Here is a 22,335-nt window from a genome sequence, read left to right on the forward strand (position 1 = left end):
GTCTGGAAGAACGTTCAAGTTAGACCCTAATGATGCTGATGAAACACTTATTGTATAAGGAATGAACATGCAAGTTGAATTCCAGAACCAGTTATCGCAGCAACAGGACAGTTTCCCTGCTGGAAACATCTATTGGGGAATTTAGGTCAAGTAGACAGGTTTTGGTTGTTCTATACATAAACCATGGTGTTTCAGCATAATGGTACAGTGTTGGTTTGAGACCAAAAGACTGGGTTTGAATCCTGGTTTTTCCACTTAAGGACTGTTATATTGGGCAAATTGCTTAAACTCGCTAAATCTTAATTTTATTGCTTGTAAAACAGAGACAATTCTAGCAACCCTGCAATGGAGGAATTAGGGATTGTGTATATAAACTGTCCGTAATCAAGTGGGTAGGTACTCACTAAATAGTAGCTATTGTTATTGTTACTGATAGTCGATAAAACAAAGTATCACTGCAGGTCGGTACTGGGGCTGGAATTACACTGAAACCTCAGGTGGTAGGGAGGGGATAACATGCGTGGGAAAAGGCAACCAGAAGTAAAATGTGCCTTAGCCCTTTTTTCTATCTCCCTGGGCTGACAGAGATCTGTCTGCATAAAATGGCAGACTTACATTGTAGGTTCTGTAAAGGGAGTGGCTATGTGTAAAAAAGTGGTGGTTAAGATTGAGGAAGGAAAATGAACACTGACTGATTACAATAGTGCTGCATCGAACTTGCGTTTAACTTAAGCACTGACTTGAGAGCCACCCCAGTGCAGATAGGATGCCACTGCCTCTATCTTGAATGCACTACCCTAGGTGCTGTTATATATATTCATTTTCTCATTTAATTTGCAAAAATTTCTGAGAGGCATGTTTTGTAAATCCTAGCTCAGGAAATGGAAGCACAGAGAGGTTTACCCAGAGCTGAGGTTGAGGTTAGATCTTTTCTGTAGGATAGGGAAAGATGATACTATATACGGTGAACTTTATTAATATTTGTGAATTCAACCAATATTTTGTGTATACTGTATGCAAGATATTAGTAGATGTGTAAGGGAAGATCAAACTAATAAATGAATTTGATTGCCCTGTTAAACATTAAGGGATGTTATTTGTAATTACTATGGCAGTTCCTGCCTTCTTAGTGCATAAGATCTACTATGGAGTACAGTTCAAGTGCTGACTGTCTGACTTCATATTTAAACTGTTTAGGGCTTGATCTCAACTAGTTACTATCTGAGCTTCAGTTTTCCCATCTGTAAAGTGGAGATAATAAAACCTAGTTCATAGTGTGAGAGAATTGAATGCAAGGAGAGAATATAAAAATTTATCCAAGAAGTCCTGTGTAGTCCTGGACAGTGTGACAGAGGACATGGATATACTTCTAAGTAACACAACTGATGGCAAGTTGGGGATAGGGTTCAGCTTCTAAAGTCTTACTTTCTGGGGTTTTTTTTTGTGTGTATGTGAAAGTTACTTTATTTATTTATTTATTTTTTGAATTTTAATTATTTTTATACAGCAGGTTCTTTTTAGTTTTCTATTTTATACATATTAATGTATATATGTCAATCCCAGTCTCCCAATTCATCCCACCCCCCCCACCCCACTTACCCCCTTTGTGTCCATACATCTGTTCTCTATATCTGTGTCTCTATTTCTGCCTTACAAACCAGTTCATCTGTACCATTTTTCTCGATTCCACATATATGTGTTAATATACGATATTTGTTTTCCTCTTTCTGACTTCACTCTGTATGACAGTCTCTAGGTCCATCCACTTCTCTACAAATGACCCAATTTCGTTCCTTTTTATGGCTAAGTAATATTCCATTGTATATATGTACCATTTCTTCTTTATCCATCCGTCTGTCGATGGGCATTTAGGTTGCTTCCATGACCTGGCTATTGTAAGTAGTGTTGTAATGAACACTGGGGTGCATGTGTCTTTTTGAATTATGGTTTTCTCTGGGTATATGCCCAGTAGTGGGATGATGGCTGGGTCATATGGTAATTCTATTTTTAGTTTTTTAAGGAACTTCCATACTGTTCTCCATAGTGGCTGTATCAATTTACATTCCCACCAACAGTGCAAGAGGGTTCCCTTTTCTCCACACCTACTCCAGCGTTTGTTGTTTGTAGATTTTCTGATAATGGCCATTCTAACTAGTGTGAGGTGATACCTCATTGTAGTTTTGATTTGCATTTCTCTAATAATTAGTGATGTTGAGCAGCTTTTCATGTGCTTCTTGGCCATCTGTATGTCTTCTTTGGAGAGATGTCTATTAACGTCTTCTGCCCATTTTTTGATTGCGTTGTTTGTTTTTTTAATATTGAGCTGCATGAGCTGTTTATATATTTTGGAGATTAATCCTTTGTCCGTTGATTCATTTGCAAATATTTTCTCCCATTCTGAGGGTTGTCTTTTCATCTTGTTTATAGTTTCCTTTGCTGTGCAAAAGCTTTTAAGTTTCATTAGGTCCCATTTGCTTTATTTATGTTTTTATTTCCATTACTCTAGGAGGTGGGTCAAAAAAGATCTTGCTGTGATTATGTCAAAGAGTGTTCTTCCTCTGTTTTCCTCTAAGAGTTTTATAGTGCCTGGTCTTACATTTACGTCTCTAATCCATTTTGAGTTTATTTTTGTGTATGGTGTTAGGGAGTGTTCTAATTTCATTCTTTTACATGTAGCTGTCCAGTTTTCCCAGCACCACTTATTGAAGAAACTGTCTTTTCTCCATTGTATATCCTTGCCTCCTTTGTCATAGATTAGTTGACCATGTGTGCATGGGTTTATGTCTGGGCTCTCTGTCCTGTTCCATGATCTGTATTTCTGTTTTTGTGCCAGTACCGTATTGTCTTGATTACTGTAGCTTTTTGTAGTATAGTCTGAAGTCAGGGAGCCTGATTCCCCCAGCTCTGTTTTTTTCCCTCAAGATTGCTTTGGCTATTCGGCGTCTTTTGTGTCTCCATACAGATTTTAAGATTTTTTGTTCTAGTTCTGTAAAAAATGCCATTGGTAATTTGATAGGGATTGCATTGAATCTGTAGATTGCTTTGGGTAGTTTAGTCATTTTCACAGTATTGATTCTTCCAATCCAAGAACACTGTATATCTTTCCATCTGTTTGTGTCATCTTTTTTTTTAAATTAATTAATTAATTTTATTTATTTATTTTGGCTGTGTTGGGTCTTCGTTGCTGCGCGCAGGCTTTCTCTAATTGCGGCAAGTGGGGGTTATTCTTCATTGCAGTGCGCGGGCTTCTCATTGCGGTGGCTTCTCTTGCTGCAGAGCACGGGCTCTAGGCGCGTGTGCTTCAGTAGTTGCAGCATGTGGGCTCAGTAGTTGTGGCTCACGGGTTCTAGAGCACACAGGCTCAGTAGTTGTTGCACACGGGCTTAGTTGCTCCGCGGCATGTGGGATCTTCCTGGACCAGGGATCAAACCCGTGTTCCCTGAACTGGCAGGTGGATTCTCAACCACTGCGCCACCAGGGAACCCCGTTTGTGTCATCTTTGATTTCTTTCATCAGTGTCTTATAGTTTGCTGAGTACAGGTCATTTACCTCCTTAGGTAGGTTTATTCCTAGGTATTTTATTCTTTTTGTTGCAGTGGTGAATGGGATTGTTTCCTTAATTTCTCTTGCTGATCTTTTGTTGTTAGTGTATAGGAATGCAAGAGATTTTGTATCCTGCACCTTTAGCAAATTCACTGATTAGCTCTAGTGGTTTTCTGGTGGCATCTTTAGGATCCTCTATGTATAGTATCATGTCATCTGCAAACAGTGAGAGTTTTACTTCTTTTCCAATTTGTATTCCTTTTATTTCTTTTTCTTCTCTGATTGCTATGGCTAGGACTTCCCAAACTATATTGAATAACAGTGGCGAGAGTGGACATCCTTGTCTTGTTCCTGATCTTAGAGGAAATGCTTTCAGTTCTTCCCCATTGAGAATGATGTTTGCTGTGGGTTTTTCATATGTGGCCTTTATTGTGTTGAGGTAGGTTCCCTCTATGCCCACTTTCTGGAGAGTTTTTATCATAAACGGATGTTGAATTTTGTCAAAAGCTTTTTCTGCATCTATTGAGATGATCATAAGGTTTTTCTCCTTCAGTTTGTTAATATGGTGTATCACATTGATTGATTTGTGTATATTGAAGAATCCTTGCATCCTTGGGATAAATCTTACTTGATCGTGGTGTATGATCCTTTTAATGTGTTGTTGGATTCTGTTCACTAGTAGTGAGGATTTTTGCATCTCTATTCATCAGTGATATTGGTCTGTAATTTTCTTTTTTTGTAGTATCTTTGGTTTTGGTATCAGGGTGATGGTGGCCTCATAGAATGAGTTTGGGAGTGTTCCTTCCTCTGCAATTTTTTGGAAGAGTTTGAGAAGGATGGGTGTTAGCTCTTCTCTAAATGTTTGATAGAATTCACCTGTGAAGCCATCTAGTCCTGGACTTTTGTTTGCTGGAAGATTTTTAATCACAGTTTCAATTTCATTTCTTGTGATTGGTCTGTTCATATTTTCTGTTTCTTCCTGGTTCAGTCTTGGAAGGTTATACCTTTCTAAGAATTTGTCCATTTCTTCCAGGTTGTCCATTTTATTGGCATAGAGTTGCTTGTACTAGTCTCTTAGGATGCTTTGTATTTCTGCAGTGTCTGTTGTAACTTCTCCTTTTTCATTTCTAATTTTATTGATTTGAGTGTTCTCCCTCTTATTCTTGATGAGTCTGGCTAAAGGGTTATCAATTTTGTTTATCTTCTCAAAGAACCAGCTTTAATTTTATTGATCTTTGCTATTGTTTCCTTTGTTTCTGTTTCATTTATTTCTACTCTGATCTTTATGATTTCTTTCCTTCTACTAACTTTGGGTTTTGTTTGTTCTTCTTTCTCTAGTTCCTTTAGGTGTAAGGTTAGATTGTTTATTTGAGATTTTTCTTGTTTTTTGAGTTAGGATTGTATTGCTATAAACTTCCCTCTTAGAGTTGCTTTTGCTGCATCCCATAGGTTTTGGATTGTTGTCTTTTCATTGTCTTTTGTCTCTAGGTATTTTTAAATTTCCTCTTTGACTTCTTCAGTGATCTCTTGGTTATTTAGTAACATATTGTTTAGCCTCCATGTGTTTGGTTTTTTTACGTTTTTTTCCCTGTAATTGATTTCTAATCTCTATAGTGTTGTGGTTGGAAAACATGCTTGATATGATTTCAATTTTCTTATATTTACCAAGGCTTGGTTAGTGACCCACGATGTGATCTATCCTGGAGAATGTTCTGTGCGCACTTGAGAAAAAAGTGTAATCTGCTGTTTTTGGATGGAATGTCCTATAACTATCAATTAAATCTGGTCTGTGGTGTCATTTAAAGCTTGTGGTTCCTTATTAATTTTCTGTCTGGATGATCTGGCCATTGGTGTAAGTGAGGTGTTAAACTCCCCCACTATTATTGTGTTACTGTCGATTTCCTCTTTTATAGCTGTTAGCAGTAGCCTTATGTATTGAGGTGCTCCTATGTTGGGTGTATATATATTTATAATTGTTATATCTTCTTCTTGGATTGATCCCTTGATTATTATGTAGTGTCCTTTCTTGTCTCTTGTAACATTCCTTATTTTAAAGTCTATTTTATCTGAGTATTGCTACTCCAGCTTTCTTTTGATGTCCATATGCATGGAGTATCTTTTTCCATCCCCTCACTTTCAGTCTGTGTGTGTCCCTAGGTCTTAAGTGGGTCTCTTGTAGACAGCATATATATGGGTCTTGTTTTTGTATCCATTCAGTGAGCCTGTGTCTTTTGGTTGGAGCATTTAATCCATTCACATTTAAGATAATTATCAATATGTATGTTCCTATTACCATTTTCTTAATTGTTTTGGGTTTGTTTTTGTAGGTCCTTTTCTTCTCTTGTGTTCCCACTGAGAAGTTCCTTTAGCATTTGTTGTAGAGCTGGTTTGGTGGTGCTGAATTCTCTTAGCTTTTGCTTGTCTGTAAAACTTTGGATTTCTCTGTTGAATCTGAATGAGATCCTTGCTGGGTAATCTTTGTTGTAGGTTCTTCCCTTTCATCACTTTAAGTATATCGTGCCACACCCTTCTGGCTTGTAGATTTTCTGCTGAGAAATCAGCTGTTAACCTTATGGGAGTTCCCTTATATATTATTTGTCATTTTTCCCTTGTTGCTTTTAATAATTTTTCTTTGTCTTTAATTTTTGTCAGTTTGATTACTATGTGTCTCAGCGTTTTTCTCCTTGGGTTTATCCTGCTTGGCAGTCTGCGCTTCCTGGACTTGGGTGGCTATTTCCTTTCCCGTGTTAGGGAAGTTTTTGACTATAATCTTTTCAAATATTTTCTTGGGTCCTTTCTCTCTCTCTTCTCCTTCTGGGACCCCTATAATGTGAATGTCGGTGCATTTAATATTGTCCCAGAGGTCTCTTAGGCTGTCTTCATTTCTTTTCTTTATTCTCTTCTGCAGCAGTGATTTCCACCATTCTGTCTTCCAGGTCACTTATCTGTTCTTGTGCCTCAGTTATTCTGCTATTGATTCCTTCTAGTGTATTTTTCATTTCATTTATTGTATTGTTCATCTCTGTTTGTTCTTTAATTCTTCTAGGTCATTGTTAAACATTTCTTGCATCTTCTCAATCTTTGCCTCCATTATTTTTCCGACGTCCTGGATCATCTTCACTATCGTTATTCTGAATTCTTTTTTCTGGAACGTTGCCTAACTCCACTTCATTTAGTTGTTTTTCTGGGGTTTTATCTTGTTCCTTCATCTGGTACATAGTCCTCTGCCCTTTCATTTTGTCTATCTTTCTGTGAATGTGGTTTTTGTTCCATAGGCTGCAGGATTGTAGTTGTTGCTTCTGCTATCTGCCCTCTGAGGCTATCTAAGAGGCTCTTGCAAGCTTCCTGATGGGAAGGACTGGTGGTGGGTAGAGCTGGGTGTTGGTCTGGTGGGCAGAGCTCAGTAAAACTTTAATCTGCTTGTCTGCTGATGGGTGGGGCTGAGTTCTCTCCCTTTGTTTGGCTTGAGGCAAGCCAGCACTGGAGACTAAGGCTCTTTGATGGGGTTTATGGCGGACTCCGGGAGGGCTCACACCAAGGAGTATGTCCCAGAACTTCTGCTGCCAGTGTCTGTGTCCCCGCAGTGAGCCACAGCTGCCCCCCACCTCTGCAGGAGACCCTCCAACACTAGCAAGTGGGTCTGGTTCAGTCTTCTATGGGATCACTGCTCCTTCCCTGAGTCCTGATGCGCACACTACTTTGTGTGTGCCCTCCAAGAGTGGAGTCTCTTTTTCTCTCAGTCCTGTCGAAGTCCTGCAATCAAATCCCGCTGGCCTTCAAAGTCTGATTCTCTTGGAATTCCTCCTCCCGTTGCCAGACCCCCAGGTTAAGAAGCCTGACGTGGGGCTCAGAACCTTCACTCCAGTGGGTGGATTTCTGTGGTGTCATTGTTCTCCAGTTTGTGGGTCACCCACCCAGCGGTTATGGGACTTGATTTTATTGTGATTGTGCCCCTCCTACCGTCTCATTGTGGCTTCTCTTTGTCTTTGGATGTGGGGTATCTTTTTTGGTAAGTTCCAGTGTCTTCCTGTCAATAATTGTTCAGCAGTTAGTTGTGATTCTGGTGCTCTCACAAGAGGGAGAGAGCACACATCCTTCTATTCCGCCATCTCGAACCAATCCCCCTCTATAAAGGCCCCTCTTTTATTGTTGAGGAAACATAGAATGGGTAAGTAGATGAACAGTTTTTCAGTGAACACTTGGCAAGAGGAAAGCAGATTTTCTCAGGAGATGGTTAAAGCCTCTGGCAAGACGGCTTTCTCTTTTAAGTGCTTTGTAAACTGGAAAGGACAGCTGGTATGGGCAGAAAAGTTGTTGGAGACAAATAACGTCTCTGCATTTTTCTGATTCCAGACATTACCCTGGGACAAACTCCTTATCTTTTTGCTTCTCACTATCTTCCAGTTTCTTACTGCTAAGTCCAAGGCAGTACTCAAACCAAGCTGTGCCTCTGAAGTAATGTCACTTTTCTCCAAACTCATTTCCCTTCCATGGGACTGGCCTCAGGCTGACATGGAAGGCTTCGGCAAACCCTTACATATGGCTTTCTAGACACCTTCTGGGTGATTGGGAATGGAAGGGGAAATGGGAGATTTGACCCCATGGAAAATCATCAGTTAAGGAGAGTCTTCCTCATGAGTGCAGCTTTGCACTTCAGTACGGGAGCAAAAACCCAGGCTTCCAGGGTTTGGGTGGTAGGCACTTTCCCCTGAGTGCTTTACCTCAACATAGGGAAAGAGAAGTTCTCAATGACCCTGAATAGATTGCAGGCTACAAAGTAAAGAATGCAGTGTAATTCTGGATCTGCAAGCTCTGCAGTGAGCCAGGGATTAGCAACACAGTTTTGTTTGTTTGTTTTTTTTTCTGGTATAGTCATTTAATGGAATGTTACACAGCACTTAAATGAATTAACTAGAGTTTTCTGTATCACTATCAATATATCTCAAAAACAGTGTTGAGGGAAAAAACAAATTATAGAAGCATGTATGATGCCATCTATACAAAATGTAATCATGTGCAAGACAATTTTTTATACATTTATATTATAAAAGGATAGAAGTATGTATGGGAATTATAAATAAATTAAGAATAGTTACCTCTTTAGAGGGTAGGAGTGGAATAGAATTGAGAGGGGATGACAGGAGTCTTCAACTATATGTAATATTGTATTTCTAAGTCTTGGTGGTATATACATGGGTGTGTGATAAAGTTTTTTTTTTAATTTTTTAAATTGAAGTATAATTGACTTACAATATTGTATTAATTTCAGGTGTACAACATAGTAATGATCACCATAAGTCTAGCTACCATCTGTCACTATACAAAGTACAGTGTTATTGACTATATTCCCTATGCTGTATACTACATCCCCATGACTTAACCTATTTTCTAACTGGAAATCTGTACCTCTTAATCCCCTTCACCTGTTTTCCCCACTTCACACGCCCCTCTCCTCTGGCAACCATCAGAGCAACACAGTTTTTAATAAGTGTACTTTCCATCTATGAGGAGAAATGGGAGGAGTTAGAAAAATGAACTCACAAGTAATTAAACGTTGTGTTGAGACAATAATATGCTCAGTGTACAGTTTTGAAAAAGGGAAGGGAACCGAGCAGGGATCCTGAAAGGTGGTGGTGGTGAGAATTTGTACTTATACAGTCAGGGGAACCTGGATTCCCACGAACCCCTTTATCTTTCAAAATTAAAATTAAGAAAAAGCAATAGAAGCGGAGCCGCACCATAAGGTGGACGGCTTCTCAGCTAGAATAAGAGATAAGTGGCCCATAATCCAACCTTCTCCAAAGAGCTGTGTGAAGCAGGCAAGTCCTATCCCTTCTGAGCCTCTTTCCGTAAAGGTAAAATGAAGCGCTTCGACCAGATGGTATTTAACGTCTCTTGCAGATTGTATCCACCAAGACAACTCTCCGTTTCTGTGAGAAAAGTACGAAATGGCCCTGTGAAGTCTAAACTGGCCTTGGTTACCTACAGACCTTGAGGCCCCAAGGATAAAAATAATAGCTATTTATTTAAAGGTTCATGAAAGCCTCAGACTCAAAACAGCTTATTGGTTTTTGTCTCTATAGATAAACCAGGGTGTAACGAAGAAAACGCTAGTGTTCGAAAAGTGCTCAAGTTTGTATGAAGCAAGGCAAGGCCAGACCAACAACAGGATCTTCGGGGCCTCTTCTCTGGTGTCCCCATCCCTACCTCCGCCATAGCCACAGCTACGTAAACGCAGACAGGCACACGCACGCTAGGGTTCGAGAATGTAATGCCAGAGGAAGAGGGTATTCCTTCCTCCTCTACCGACTGTAACTTTCCGAGTCCCCTCTCCATCTTCTCCACCCTCACGCAAAGATTCCTTCCGCGCCGTGCTGGACGCGTCGCGAGTGGGCTGCGGGGGAGCGTCTGGGCCCGCGTACCTAGCGGTTCGGCGGAGCGAGGGTCCCAGCCACAGATGGAAGAGAGGAGCGTGGGGCCAGTTCCGGGATTAGGCAGATGCTTAGGACCTAGCAGGAGAACTAGTGGAGCAAAGTCGCGGCTACGGAGAGAGAGGGGGTTTGCGTGGCAAGCCTATCAGCGTGATCGGGGTAGGGGCGGGGTTCTGCGGGGCAGGGCGGGTTCTGAGTGGCAGGGGCGGGCTCGGACCGGCAGGGGCGGGGCTCTGGGTGGCCGGGCAGGGGGAGAATGGGACGGGCAGGGGTGGGGCTCTGCGTAGCGGGGGCGGGGACCGGCAGGGGCGGGGCTCTGAGTGACTGGGCCGGGGGTGGGGGGGCGGGTGGGAGGCGAAGATCGGGACCCTCAGGGGCGGGGCTCTGAGTGGCTGGGCCTGGGGGACTGTCGATCGAGACGGGCAGGGGCGGGTTCTGAGTGGCGGGGGTGGAGACCAGCAGGGGCGGGGCTCAGAGTGGCTGAGCCGTGGGGATGATCTATCGGAACCGGCAGGGGCGGAGCTCTGCGTGGCGGGGCGGGCTCGGCACCCTAGGTACGGCCGTGGACCGGGCCTGGGCGGGGGCAGGGGCCGTGGCAAGCAGCCGGAAGCAGCCGCGGCCCCAGCTCGGGAGACATGGCGGGCGTTAAAGGTACATCCGAGGTCCCCGGCTCGCTGGTCCTGCCGTGGGATCGCCTCCTCGGCTCCGGGCTGAGCCTGGAGCTGCGCTTTCAGCGCGTGGGTGGGGAACGGCCTCCCCCAGACCTGCCACCCTTCCCTCCTTTCCCGGTGGGAAGCAACCCTCCTGCTCCCTTCGCCCCTTGGGGTACGGGTGGAGACGTGTTTTGGGGAACCTCACCCCTTTTTCTGCAAGGATACTAGCCTTCACGCTTTTGCCCGGAGTGTCCGAGTCGCTGCAGGCGGAGCCCTCGCCGGGAGCAGTCCCTCCCTGGGAGACCCCGGCTAACCCCGGGGGGCATCACCTCCCCGGTTCCTTCCCAGTTCCTGGGAGCGTTCCCCCACCCCCTCCTCTGCCGAGTTTTAAACTGGGCTTTCACTTCCTGACATGTCCACCCTAATGCCTCTCCTCCCTTTTCCTGCCGCTTCGCTGAGTTTCCCGTTTCTTCCAGAGGAGCCATTGTCTCGGCATTGGGGCACTTAAATCTGTTGTTCCCGATGATTCTTCCAATTGGGCAGAGTTGGCTGCAGGCGGGTGTCAGCGGAAAGCGCCCTGAAATGCTGTATTTGTCTTAATTGTGGAGAGTAGATTAGGTGGAATTTTATCGCTGCTTTCATCAGCGTTTATTCATTTATGGACAGACAAGAAGGTAGTGTTTGTGCAGGACTTTTTTTAAAATTCAAGTGTAGTTGATTTACAATATCGTGTTAGTTTCAGGTCTGCAGCACAGCTGTTCAGATATATATATATATGTTTATATATGTATATTATATATTCTTAAGATTCTCTTCCCTTATAGGTTATTACAAAATATTAAATATAGTTCCCTGTGCTATACAGTAGGTCTTTGTGCAGTACGTGTTTTTGAATGGGGCAGTTGATTTAAAAAGGGGTACCAAGAACACCAGTTCGCTCATCTATTTGCCTTCAGAGGAATGGGGAATGGCAGTTGTAGGAGAGGTTATTGGAAGGCTTCCTGTTGGTTTGGTAGGACACCCTTAGATTTCTAATCTTTTTAATAGAGTAGCATAACTCTTTCCACGTGGGAGTTCCTATCCTTGATATTTGTACCCAAAGATCTTCCCTCTTCAGTTAATCAATATGTGCTGTAAACATGCGTATGGGTGTCTTTGTACACATGTGTGTGTTCACTATGGAATTTAGCTGAGTGTGAAACTGTTAGTAGCAGACACATTTTAAAATTATTTCTGGCTGACTTTTATATTCGGCATTAATTTAGTAAACATGATTTACTTGGACAGTGTCCATTGTGAAATATATCCATTTGAAGCCAATGCAGAAAGCAGATGACAAGTATCAGCACTACACTGTGTTTAGTCATGCCCGGAAACTATCACATAATAATGTTTATGTGTGAATGTGTTAGAAATTGTGATATAGTAACAAGGAAGATAGGCTATGAAATGGAAAAGGACTAAGGAAAGGAAGCTTTTTGCAGATTATTCAACTTTTAAAGAGGGACTACTGTATGCCTGAGGCTTGGAATAAAAAGATAAATGAGAAGTTATTGTTGTTTGACAGAGCTGGAAATAATTGTTACTGTTTAAATGTCTAAGGTGTGCTCAGATACAATGGGAGCACAAAGATGGCGTTGTAGGTTGAATGTGTCCCCCAAACAAATATGTTCAAGTTCTAACTCCCCAGTATCTGTGAATTTGACCTTATTTGGAAATAGGGTCTTTGCAGATGTAACCAAGTTAGGATGATTTTGGATTAGTTGGACTCTAACCCAAGGACCAGTGTCCTTATAAGAAAAGGGAAATTTGGACATGGAGACATATAGGAAGAATACCATATGAAGACAGAGGCAGAAATTGCAACGATGCAACTGCAAGCCAGGGAGGACCAAAGATTGCAGGCAACTACCAGGAGTTAGGAAGAGGCAAGGAAGGAATCTTCCTTTAGAGCCTTCAGAGGGAGCAGGTGTCAAGCCCCTAGAACTGTCAGAGAATAAATTTCTGTTCTTCTAAGCCACCCAGTTTGTGGTACATTATTAATAGCAGCCCTAGGAAATTAATACAGATGGGATTACTGAACCCTGCTCCAGGGAGGCAGGGGACCACTTTCGCAAAAGAGGCAATTCTTGATCTGAATCTAAAAAGATCAGTAAGACTTCACCTGGCAAAGGATTGGGTGAGGGCAGAGTTTATTCCAAGTGGAGAGAACATGTGACGCGGGGCAGAGGTGCACTTCCAGTGCTAGAACAATGGCAGAGGTGTGCCTCCAGTGCTAGAACAACTCATAGGCTGTGAAAGCAACTGTGAAGGGGTGACACCAGCTTTATGTATTTGAGACATCATTGTCTGCTGTGTGGAGGATGGATTGGCAGAGTCATGAAATGAAGGCAGGCATGAGATGATAGGGTCTACACGGGGACAGTAGCTGAGGGTACAAGAGAAGAGGTGGTTGTCTTAGTCCTTTAGGACTGCCAGGACAAAAATACCATAAGCTGGGTGGCTTAAACAACGTTTATTTCTTAGTTCTAGAGGCTGGAATCTCCAAGATCAAGGTGCCAGCAGATTTGTTGTCTGGTGAAGACTTGCTTCCTGGTTCCTAGCCAGCCATCTTTTTGCTGTGTCCTCACATGGCAGAAGGGGCAAGGAAGCTCTATGGAGTCCCTTTTATAAGGGTACTAATCCCATTCACGAGGGCTCCACCTTCATGACCTAATCACCTCCTAACATCATCTCATTGGACTTTAGGATTTAATGTATGAATTTGGGGGGAGGGACAAAATCACTCAGTCACTTTTTAAAAAAAATTTATTTATTTATTTATTTTTGGCTGAGTTGGGTCTTTGTTGCTGTGCATGGGCTTTCTCTAGTTGTGGTGAGCGGGGGCTACTCTTTGTTACGGTGTGCGGTCTTCTCATTGCAGTGGCTTCTCTTGTTGCAGAGCACCGGCTCTAGGCCTGCGGGCTTCAGTAGTTGTGTCTCGCAGGCTCTAGAGTGCAGGCTCAGTAGTTGTGGCGCACGGGCTTAGTTGTTCCGTGGCATGTGGGATCTTCCTGGCCCAGGGCTCGAATTCATGTCCCCTGCATTGGCAGATGGATTCTTAACTACTGCACCACCATGGAAGCCCAATCACTCAGTCTTTAGCAGTGTGTTTGAGTGAGGTCTGGGAGACTGAGTCACCTTGACTTACTGATTTTCTAGAAAACGGAGTGTAGGGTTGGTGTCGGTCTTTGAAGATAGAACCTTCAAAGGGAAGAAGTGTGTGTTTGGGAGGAGAAGGTGGGGATGTTTCAGTTTTACACGTGTTGAAGTTGAGGTCCTTGTTGGCTACCCACAGAAGTCCAGATTGGAGTTGGAGGTGCAGGCCGAGCTCCTAGGACCTACTCTGGGCCGCAGCATCAGATGTAGCTGGGTCCTTGTGGTACCAGGGAGCTTTGGGTTGAATGCAATGTCCCAGCAAGAGTGTGAAGTGACAAGAGAGATGAAATTCTATTCCTGGTTAGCTCCAAGTTTAAGAGATGGCCGAGGATGCAATTCCTGAAAAAGAAAAAGGGGGGTAAAGAGCATCAACTGGCGATATAGTTGTGACCTCTGAGTGACTGGTGTCCCAGAACAGAAGGAAGAGATCTGTGATTCCTAGCTTTGCATGGTCTCCCGGAGGAGAGAGTCGTGCAGGTGATCAGGCACAGGCAGGGGACAAAGCCAATGAGGAAAAGATCCTCTGTAATGAAACAATATGGGACAAGTTACTTTTGTACATTTTTTTTTCCAAAAGTGACATGTGCTAAATGGAAAAATATATAAAACTGACGGTGCTTCCTTGTCCCCTAACATCTGTGTACTCCCAGATGTTTTAAAATCACCTTGGTATCTGCCTATAGAAGTCTCCCCAAATTGCCTTTAAAGTAAAAGGAAGCAATCAAAATGTTAATTAGTTCAGTCAGTGACAAATTTTGAGTATTATGGTTTTTTTTCAGAGGAATATTTGGATAATTCAGTGTCCTGTGCTTTTGATTGCTACCTTTATCAAAGCACATCCAAGCACTTTACATAGATTATCTCATTTGATTCCCATAAACTCCCTAATAAGGTGGCACCATTATTCGCATTTTACAGGTGAAAAATCGGATTTAAAGAGGTTCACCTTCTACCCAAGGTCACACAACCAGTCAGTGACAGAGTTAAGATTTGAACCCATGTTGGTGACTCAGAGCTCAAGATTTTTTAACAACTCAAATTCCGTCTCCCACTCAGCAGTGGACAAAACAAGTATGTTCCTGCCTCCTCAAAGATTAGTGTAACAGATGCAGGGAATAAATATTCAGGGGACACTAATTGGGAAGCACCAATCTTCAAATACTTGAAGCACTGTGGTTTGGGGGGCACAATGATCAAAGGGTATATATTGCTAGGAGGCAGTTTGGGGTTCAATTTAAGGAAAAAGTGTTTTCAGCATTTAAAAACTATCAGAATGAAATGACCTGCCTCAGGTGGTGGTGAGTTTCCCTTCAGTGGAGTTGTATCAACTGGCTGGCTGGCTCTTGGGACAAATATAGAGGGAATTCATACGTTAGATTGGGGTTGAGTACTGGAAAGGCTTGAGCTCTTCCGCCACCTGATGATTTAAAAATGGTGCACATAGGTGGTCATTTGCTAGTCAAATGTAACATCAACCAATGAAATAAGTAAATCACTGCATTCTTTTTTTTTATTAAAACATTTAAAATCGAGATATAATTCACATGTCATAAAATTAACCTTTTTAAAGTGTAAAATTCTGTGGGTTTTAGTATATACACGAGGTTGTGCAACCATTACTACTTTCTGATTCCAGGACATTTCATCAACCCCAAAAGAGTCCCTCCCCATTCCTCTCCCCCCCCCCCCCCAGTCCCTGACAACCACTGGGACCTATAACTCTTGGTTTTATTTTTCACAGCTCTTGTGGCATTATCCTTCAGTGGGGCTATTGGGCTGACTTTTCTTATGCTGGGATGTGCCTTAGAGGATTATGGGTAAGTTATTTCCAAAAGAACTATTGTTTTCGTGTCTTTGTCACTGTTAGTATGGGTATGAGGGAGTTTGGTCAGTTTAGCACCAAGCTCTAACCAATGAGTTAATGAAGTCCAAATTATGAACCCAGTCCCATCCTGGGTCACTTGTATTTGTGCAGACAAAAGCTCTTCTTAAAATTGATGTATTCATTTAATGAGCATTTATTGAAAACCTCCTCTGGACCAGCTGGTGACACAAGAATGAAGAGACACAGTCCTGTCTTCAAGGAGCTTACAATTCTAGTTATGAGTGAGAGACAGGAAAACAGTCCAGTCAGTAAGCTGACAGCTCTAGTAGAGATGTGTACAAGGTACAGTGAGAGCTTTGAGAAAATAAATCTGAGTTTCCCTGGGAGAGTCAGGGAGGGCTGCATAGAAGAGGTTGTCTTTAAGCTGAGACTTGGTGGATAAATAAGCTTATCAGGCTTGATGAGGCAGGGGAGGGCATTCAGGCAGAGGGAGTATTTAAGGAACAGAAAGGCTGGTGTGGCTACAGATTGAGAGAACGAAGGGAAGATGGCACAGAATGAATGGAAGAAATTGGCTAAATCGTGTGAGGCTTTGTAGGCCAGGGCAAGGAATCTGGGTTTTATTCCAAGCAAGTGAAAGTTTCCACCTGCATGCACTCCAAAGATCTCTATGGAATTAGCATGTGCAAGGCACTGTGCTATGTTCTATAGGGAAAGCAACGATGCTAAGTTAAGATTCTGTCCCTAGAGAAATTACAGCTCAATAATACAGAAAACAATAAAGATTCTAGATTTTACATTGTGTAGTTGTTTCTTAACACAATATAAGTTATCTGCAGATAAATGGACTAGTAATTTTTAATGATCGCTACTTCTTAGCTGTTCCTGGTAGAAATCATCTCTTGTATTAATAGTGACAACTGAAAATAATCGTTGACCTAGACATTTAAAGTAATATTAACTTTGAAACAGTACTATATCTTTAATTATGATGTAACTGTAACTTTTCCTTTTGGGTTTCTTCTGGGTGCAACCAACAGTGTTTACTGGCCCTTGTTTGTCCTGATATTCCATGCCATCTCTCCCATCCCCTATTTCATTGCCAAACGAGCAACATATGACTCCGATGCAACAAGTAGTGCCTGTCGGGAACTGGCTTATTTTTTCACTACCGGAATTGTTGTTTCTGCCTTTGGATTTCCTGTTATTCTTGCTCGTGTGGCCGTGGTAAGTTCTGTTATCTATTGTTTTGCCCAGTTATTGCTGAGTTTACTCCACAGGCCTGCGTCTGGAACCACAAATTTCATTTCCCCTGCTTCGACTTAATCCTCAAGGCCAGGCATATTTTTAGTTTCTCTATTCCCCCAATTTAGAGATACCTGTCAGTATCTTGCCCATGTTTGCAAAATGCTTTCTTTGTTTCTCTTACAACTTTTAGCCAGACCAAGTGATTTCTTGCTTTTTCTACTGTAAGCTATTTTCTAGACTTGTTCTGAAATCCTTACCTTTTATTGTAGGGCCATCCAGAGACTACTATAGCAATACTCTTCTAGTTCCAAAGTCAACATCAAAAGGGGCCCTGATCACCTAATTCCAATGTGTGTATGTGTGTGGGGGGGGGTCGGGGGGGGGTGTTCCCCACACCACTGAGGAGCAGTTCTTCCACACCAGCTGGGGTCCTACAGGTGTGCTCAATTCTGACTCTGTCTGCCTGGAGATAGCAGCAGATTCCACTGGTTCAGGGCTCAGTCCCACAAGACTGCCTCCCTCTTCAGATGCCAGTCACAGGTCCAGCTTGTTACCTGTGCTTCTGACTGACTGGCTATAAATCAGGGGTTCCCATGGCCCCCTCCTTGGGTTCGATTAATTTGTTAGAACTCAGGGAACCCATTTACTCACTGGATTCCCGGTTTGTTGTAAAAGGATATAACTGAGAAGCAGCCAGATGGTAGAGATGCATAGGGCAAGGTGTGGGGAAAGACCATGGAGCTCCCATGACCTCTCTGAGGGTACCACTTTCCCCAAATCAGCAAATCATCAACCTGGAAGTTCTCCGAATCCCATCCTTTTGAGTTTTTATGAAGGCTTCGTTACACAGGCATGATGGATCAAACCATTGGCCACTGGAGATCGAGTCAACCTCCAGCCCCCTAGCCCCCTCTCCCTGGAGGTTGGGGGAAGGAACTGAAAGTTCTAACTGTCTAGTCACATGGTTGTCTCCTCCTGCAACCGGCTTCCATCCTTAGGGGCTTTCCAAAGTTACCTCATTCACATAAAAAAAGTCACCTTTACCACTCTCATCACTTAGGAAATTCCAAGGGTTTTAGAAGCTCTGTGCAAGAAATGGGGACAAAGACCAAATTCTTATTATAAATCACAACATATCGAATTCTTCTCCTGCAAATAGGATCATAGACACAATCCTCAACACAATAGGCATATACTGAGGGACAACTATACAGCTACTAGAAGATACAGTGAATAAGATGACATCTTCATATTGTTGAAGAAAAAAATTAATCAATCATCGACCTAAAAAAGAAATGGAAAATTTTATTTGAGCCGACCTGAGGATCATAACCCGGAAGATGACTGTTCCACATGTTAGAGATCAAAGCACAGTTACATAAGTTTTAGAGACAAATGGTTATATGTCAAATGACATACTATTGACAGTTTACACAATCCAGATTGGCATGTATGAAGTAAGTAGTGGGTCATGGGTAATCGTGGCCCCTTACAGGATTAAGAAGGAAGGTTATCTCCTAAGCACTTGTGACCCTTTATGAGATTAAAAAGGAAAGTTATCTCCGAAGGAAGTCTGGTTAATGCAGATGCACAGTACACACTGAAGGGGAGGGAGGAGGCCCAAACAGGCAGAGAAAAATTTTATGTTTAATTTTTTCTGGTCTTGACATAAAATATGCACTTTATTTCATCAATATCCAATATAAAAATTTTCTTTTTGTCTCTGAAATACACATTATGGGTATAATTTATTCAGTTCTTTGACATTCACTGTCTTTCATACTATTTGCTTTTATTTCCCACAATGACATACTGTTTCAACTTCATGAAACTCTTACTTGGGGCATTGAATATCAGATCTGCACAAGTGTTATTTATTCATGCAGTAAACATCTTTGGAGCATATGCTATTTGTAGGACACTAGGAATAAGAACCAGATACTGTCTCTGTTCTCAAAGAGCACAGAAACTAGCCTGATGGGCAAGTGTACTAAAAATATACCAGGTGTGGTCATTAAAACATGATCAGTATGCCATAGGAGCACCGAGAAGAGAGAAATTACAACTGGCACTTGATGTGGCCTCTAAGGATGAATAATGTTTTGAGTAAAGTAGGGAAGGCTATTGTATGGAATGGCACCCAAGTGCAAAAATGCAGTATGTGGAATAAAGAGCAGTGCAATATGATGGAGCAAAAAGGGAGTGGTTGAGATTGAGGACAGAAAGGCCGGGGAAGCCTGGCTGGGAAGGGTCTGGAATGCCAAGCCAGTTTGAACTCTGTCTAGATAACAGAAGCATGGAATTTTTTTGTTTTTTGGTTTTTTAAAATTTATTTTTGGCTATGTTGGGTCTTCGTTGCTGCGTGTGGGCTTCAGTTGCAGCGAGCGGGAGCCACTCTTCATTGCAGTGCGTAGGCTTCTCATTGCAGTGGCTTCTCTTGTTGCGGAGCACGGGCTCTAGGAGCGCGGGCTTCAGTAGTTGCAGCACGCGGGCTCAGCAGTTGCGGCGCATGGGCTTCAGTAGTTGCGGTGTGCAGGCTCAGTTGCTCCGCGGCATATGGTATCTTCCTGGACCAGGGATCAAACCCGTCCCTGCGTTGGCAGGTAGATTCTTAACCACTGCGCCATCAGGGAAGTCCACGTGGAAGGTTTTAGATGTCATATTTTCATGATCTTATTCTTCTTGTGCCTTAGACTAGTACTTCTTAAATTTTGCCCTAAAGATTTCTATTTTTACCTTTCAAATACTGCATCACGTTTTATGAGGAAACTTTCATTGTTGTTTTCTATTTGTTAAATTAAAACAAAAAATGCCCACTAGAGGGAACTCTCATCCCCAAATGTGCCTCTGGAAAACTATCTGCCCTGCTGGAAAGCTCTTTTTATTTGCATGCAGAGTATTATTTAAAACCTTTTCTTGCCTAGAAAAGAAACAAATCAATCTGTAACTCTCCAATTCCTATTTTCATGAAAGAAGGCAGTACATACAGAACTTTCAGTACCCAATATTGTAATTGGACCCTTTGTAATCTTGCTTCATGTATTTTACTTAAGGCAGTCATTGTCTACTGAAAACAAGTAGAGAAATATGTCTAATGGGGAAAACGTTAAGGATGATACCAGACTTAATTAATAAGCATCACGAAGTAATTAGACTAATTACTGAACAGTTCCCTCTCTCCTGTCTATTAGATTATTAAGCCTTTTAGCAGTTTTATGTAATATTTAATTGGATGTTTCTAAAGCAGAAAATAACAGATTTGCAAAGAGTACAGTATAAAGAAAGTAAAGATTTAATCCTCTTTTTTTGTGTTTCAGATCAAGTGGGGAGCCTGTGGCCTGGTGCTGGCAGGCAATGCAGTGATTTTCCTTACAATTCAAGGTTTTTTCCTTGTATTTGGAAGAGGAGATGATTTTAGCTGGGAGCAGTGGTAGCACGTGCTTTATTCTGATAAAATGCATTTAATTTCTTAGAATTCATACTGTATGTATATGTGTGCACATGTGGCCTTTTACCATGAAATTTAATACACTGTTTCTTTATACCTTTGTAATCATGTTCTCTTTAAGGAGGACTACATGGGGACAAGGTTAGTTTTATTCCCAGCCAGTAGACCTCTCCATTTACTCAAGTTGAATTATGTTATTTGTTTAGCTTTTCATATAGTCATGGTGCTCTCAGAAAATATGTTAACACAGTCTTGTAGGCAGTTGCTCACTCAGTGTGCTGCATCTCCACCTTTGGCCCGGGGATGTGCTTGAGTGGGCACATAGCGCTGGGGCTGTCTCAGCTCTGCCCAGGACTTCCAAGATATACCTGTGGCCCAGAGAGACAGAGGCGGCTCCCTCTTTATGTTGTGGACTCTTGCTTCTCCAAGTGTGGTCCATAGACCAAGAACATCAGCATCTCGAAGCGTGCTGCATAGGAGCTTATCACAGGTGCAGCGTCTGGGGCCCCATCCTCAACCTAATACATTTTGATGAGACCCCAAGTGAATCGCAGGCACATTAAAGTCTGAGAAGCGCTGTCATGAAGGAAGAAACATTGCCTTCCCCTTGGCTGAACCCCTTAGCCTCTCTGGGCGTTAGCTGCTTGTAAAAACTGTTTCCCCTGCCCCTCATATGTTGAGGCCGACTTCAGACTATCCTTGGTATTTGTGAAATGTCCAAACCTATACTTTATAGCCTGTTCCTCAAATTTGTGAAGTGTTCTCAGTAGGGAGCAGCTATGACTTCACATTGTCTGAAAGGCAGTGGCTGCCTTCACAGTGCTGGGGGGACAGATCCCCCACTGGGAGGCAGGGGAGGGAGGCTGGGCTGGAACCGGGCCCTGCTTTAGCAGGATGGGGAAGAATGGATAAGTAACGCCATTTGATTTCCCTTCATAATCTGACATTTCTCCCCAGTTCCTTCCCTGGGCTGCTGCCCACCCACCTTCACCAGCACCCCCAAACACACACACTCCCAGCAGTTCTGATTTGCCCTGTCTTCTTCATGGCTCGGCTTCTCCTTTCTATAGAGACGTGGAGCCAAGTAAGCAAGCAGAGGGTGAGCTGCTTAATTTTATTTACATGTGATGTACTTGTCTTTCATGTCCTGTAGGACTTTTAAAATATATATATATATATATATATATATATATATATGTATATATGAAACACTTTATGCCACTTTTAAATGAATCATTGAAAATTCATGTCATGCTGGGTCCTGTAATCACAGGTTTTCTAGCTCAACTTTTTGTCCAAGGCCTATCGAGAAAGGGAAATATGGGAACTAGAACCACGTGATTAGAATATAAGGAATGATTTTAAAGCATTGTTAATGTGTGATAACAGACATACATTCAAAACACTGAAACCTTGAAGTTTGTAACCCCTTCATATTCTGGAATGATGCTGGGATCAGGAGAAGACAAGAGTGATACCTAAAAGGATAATATGCAAAGTGATATTTTAGCCTTGTGCATGATTTTATGTTTTCAGTGTACTATGTACGTATAGAACTGTTAAAGTTGTTATTTCCAATATTTATATTAGAAAAATTATATAGACACTTTATAATTTTAACCAGCATTTTTAATAACACTTGCACTTACTGTATTGTAATAAATTTTACTTTAACAGAAAAAAAAGCTTAATTTTAAAAGTTTTTATTCTGACGTCACCTTGCTTAAAAGGTAACAAAAATATGAAAATTTCTTTGTGTTCTGAAATGTGCAGTTGTGAGCAATAATCTGTCCTGCATTAGAATAATAGCAGGAAGTTGTAAGATACCATTTTGGATGTGTAGTTGGCTTGTAATAGCTTTTCTTTTCCTAAGATGGAGATACTGTTTAATTTATACTACCTTTTGCAAAAGTGCCCTTGTTGCTTATACACATTTTAAATAACCAAGGTAGCCTTAATGTGTAGCCCTAAAGCATTGCCTCTTGATTG

The 22,335-nt window shown here is 42.1% G+C and overlaps 1 protein-coding gene across 1 annotated transcript; it reads left to right on the plus strand.

The window, feature by feature from the left end:
• Positions 1-10,534: 10,534 nt before the first annotated feature.
• On the plus strand, positions 10,535-22,031 carry LEPROT (leptin receptor overlapping transcript). Its single transcript, XM_068540053.1, has 4 exons — positions 10,535-10,625; positions 15,567-15,642; positions 16,691-16,877; positions 20,216-22,031. Exons 1-4 carry the CDS (start codon positions 10,610-10,612, stop codon positions 20,330-20,332), a joined length of 396 nt encoding a protein of 131 aa, XP_068396154.1. The 5' UTR covers positions 10,535-10,609; the 3' UTR covers positions 20,333-22,031.
• Positions 22,032-22,335: the final 304 nt, after the last annotated feature.

Source organism: Eschrichtius robustus, chromosome 3, assembly GCF_028021215.1.
Source record: "Eschrichtius robustus isolate mEscRob2 chromosome 3, mEscRob2.pri, whole genome shotgun sequence".
In the NCBI taxonomy this organism is placed as follows: domain Eukaryota; kingdom Metazoa; phylum Chordata; class Mammalia; order Artiodactyla; family Eschrichtiidae; genus Eschrichtius; species Eschrichtius robustus.

Excerpts from the sequence above, each read along its gene's own strand:
- LEPROT (XM_068540053.1), top strand. Across the intron at positions 15,643-16,690 it reads TGTGCCTTAGAGGATTATGG|TGTTTACTGGCCCTTGTTTG; the intron begins GTAAGTTATTTC and ends TGCAACCAACAG. Across the intron at positions 16,878-20,215 it reads TTCTTGCTCGTGTGGCCGTG|ATCAAGTGGGGAGCCTGTGG; the intron begins GTAAGTTCTGTT and ends TTTGTGTTTCAG.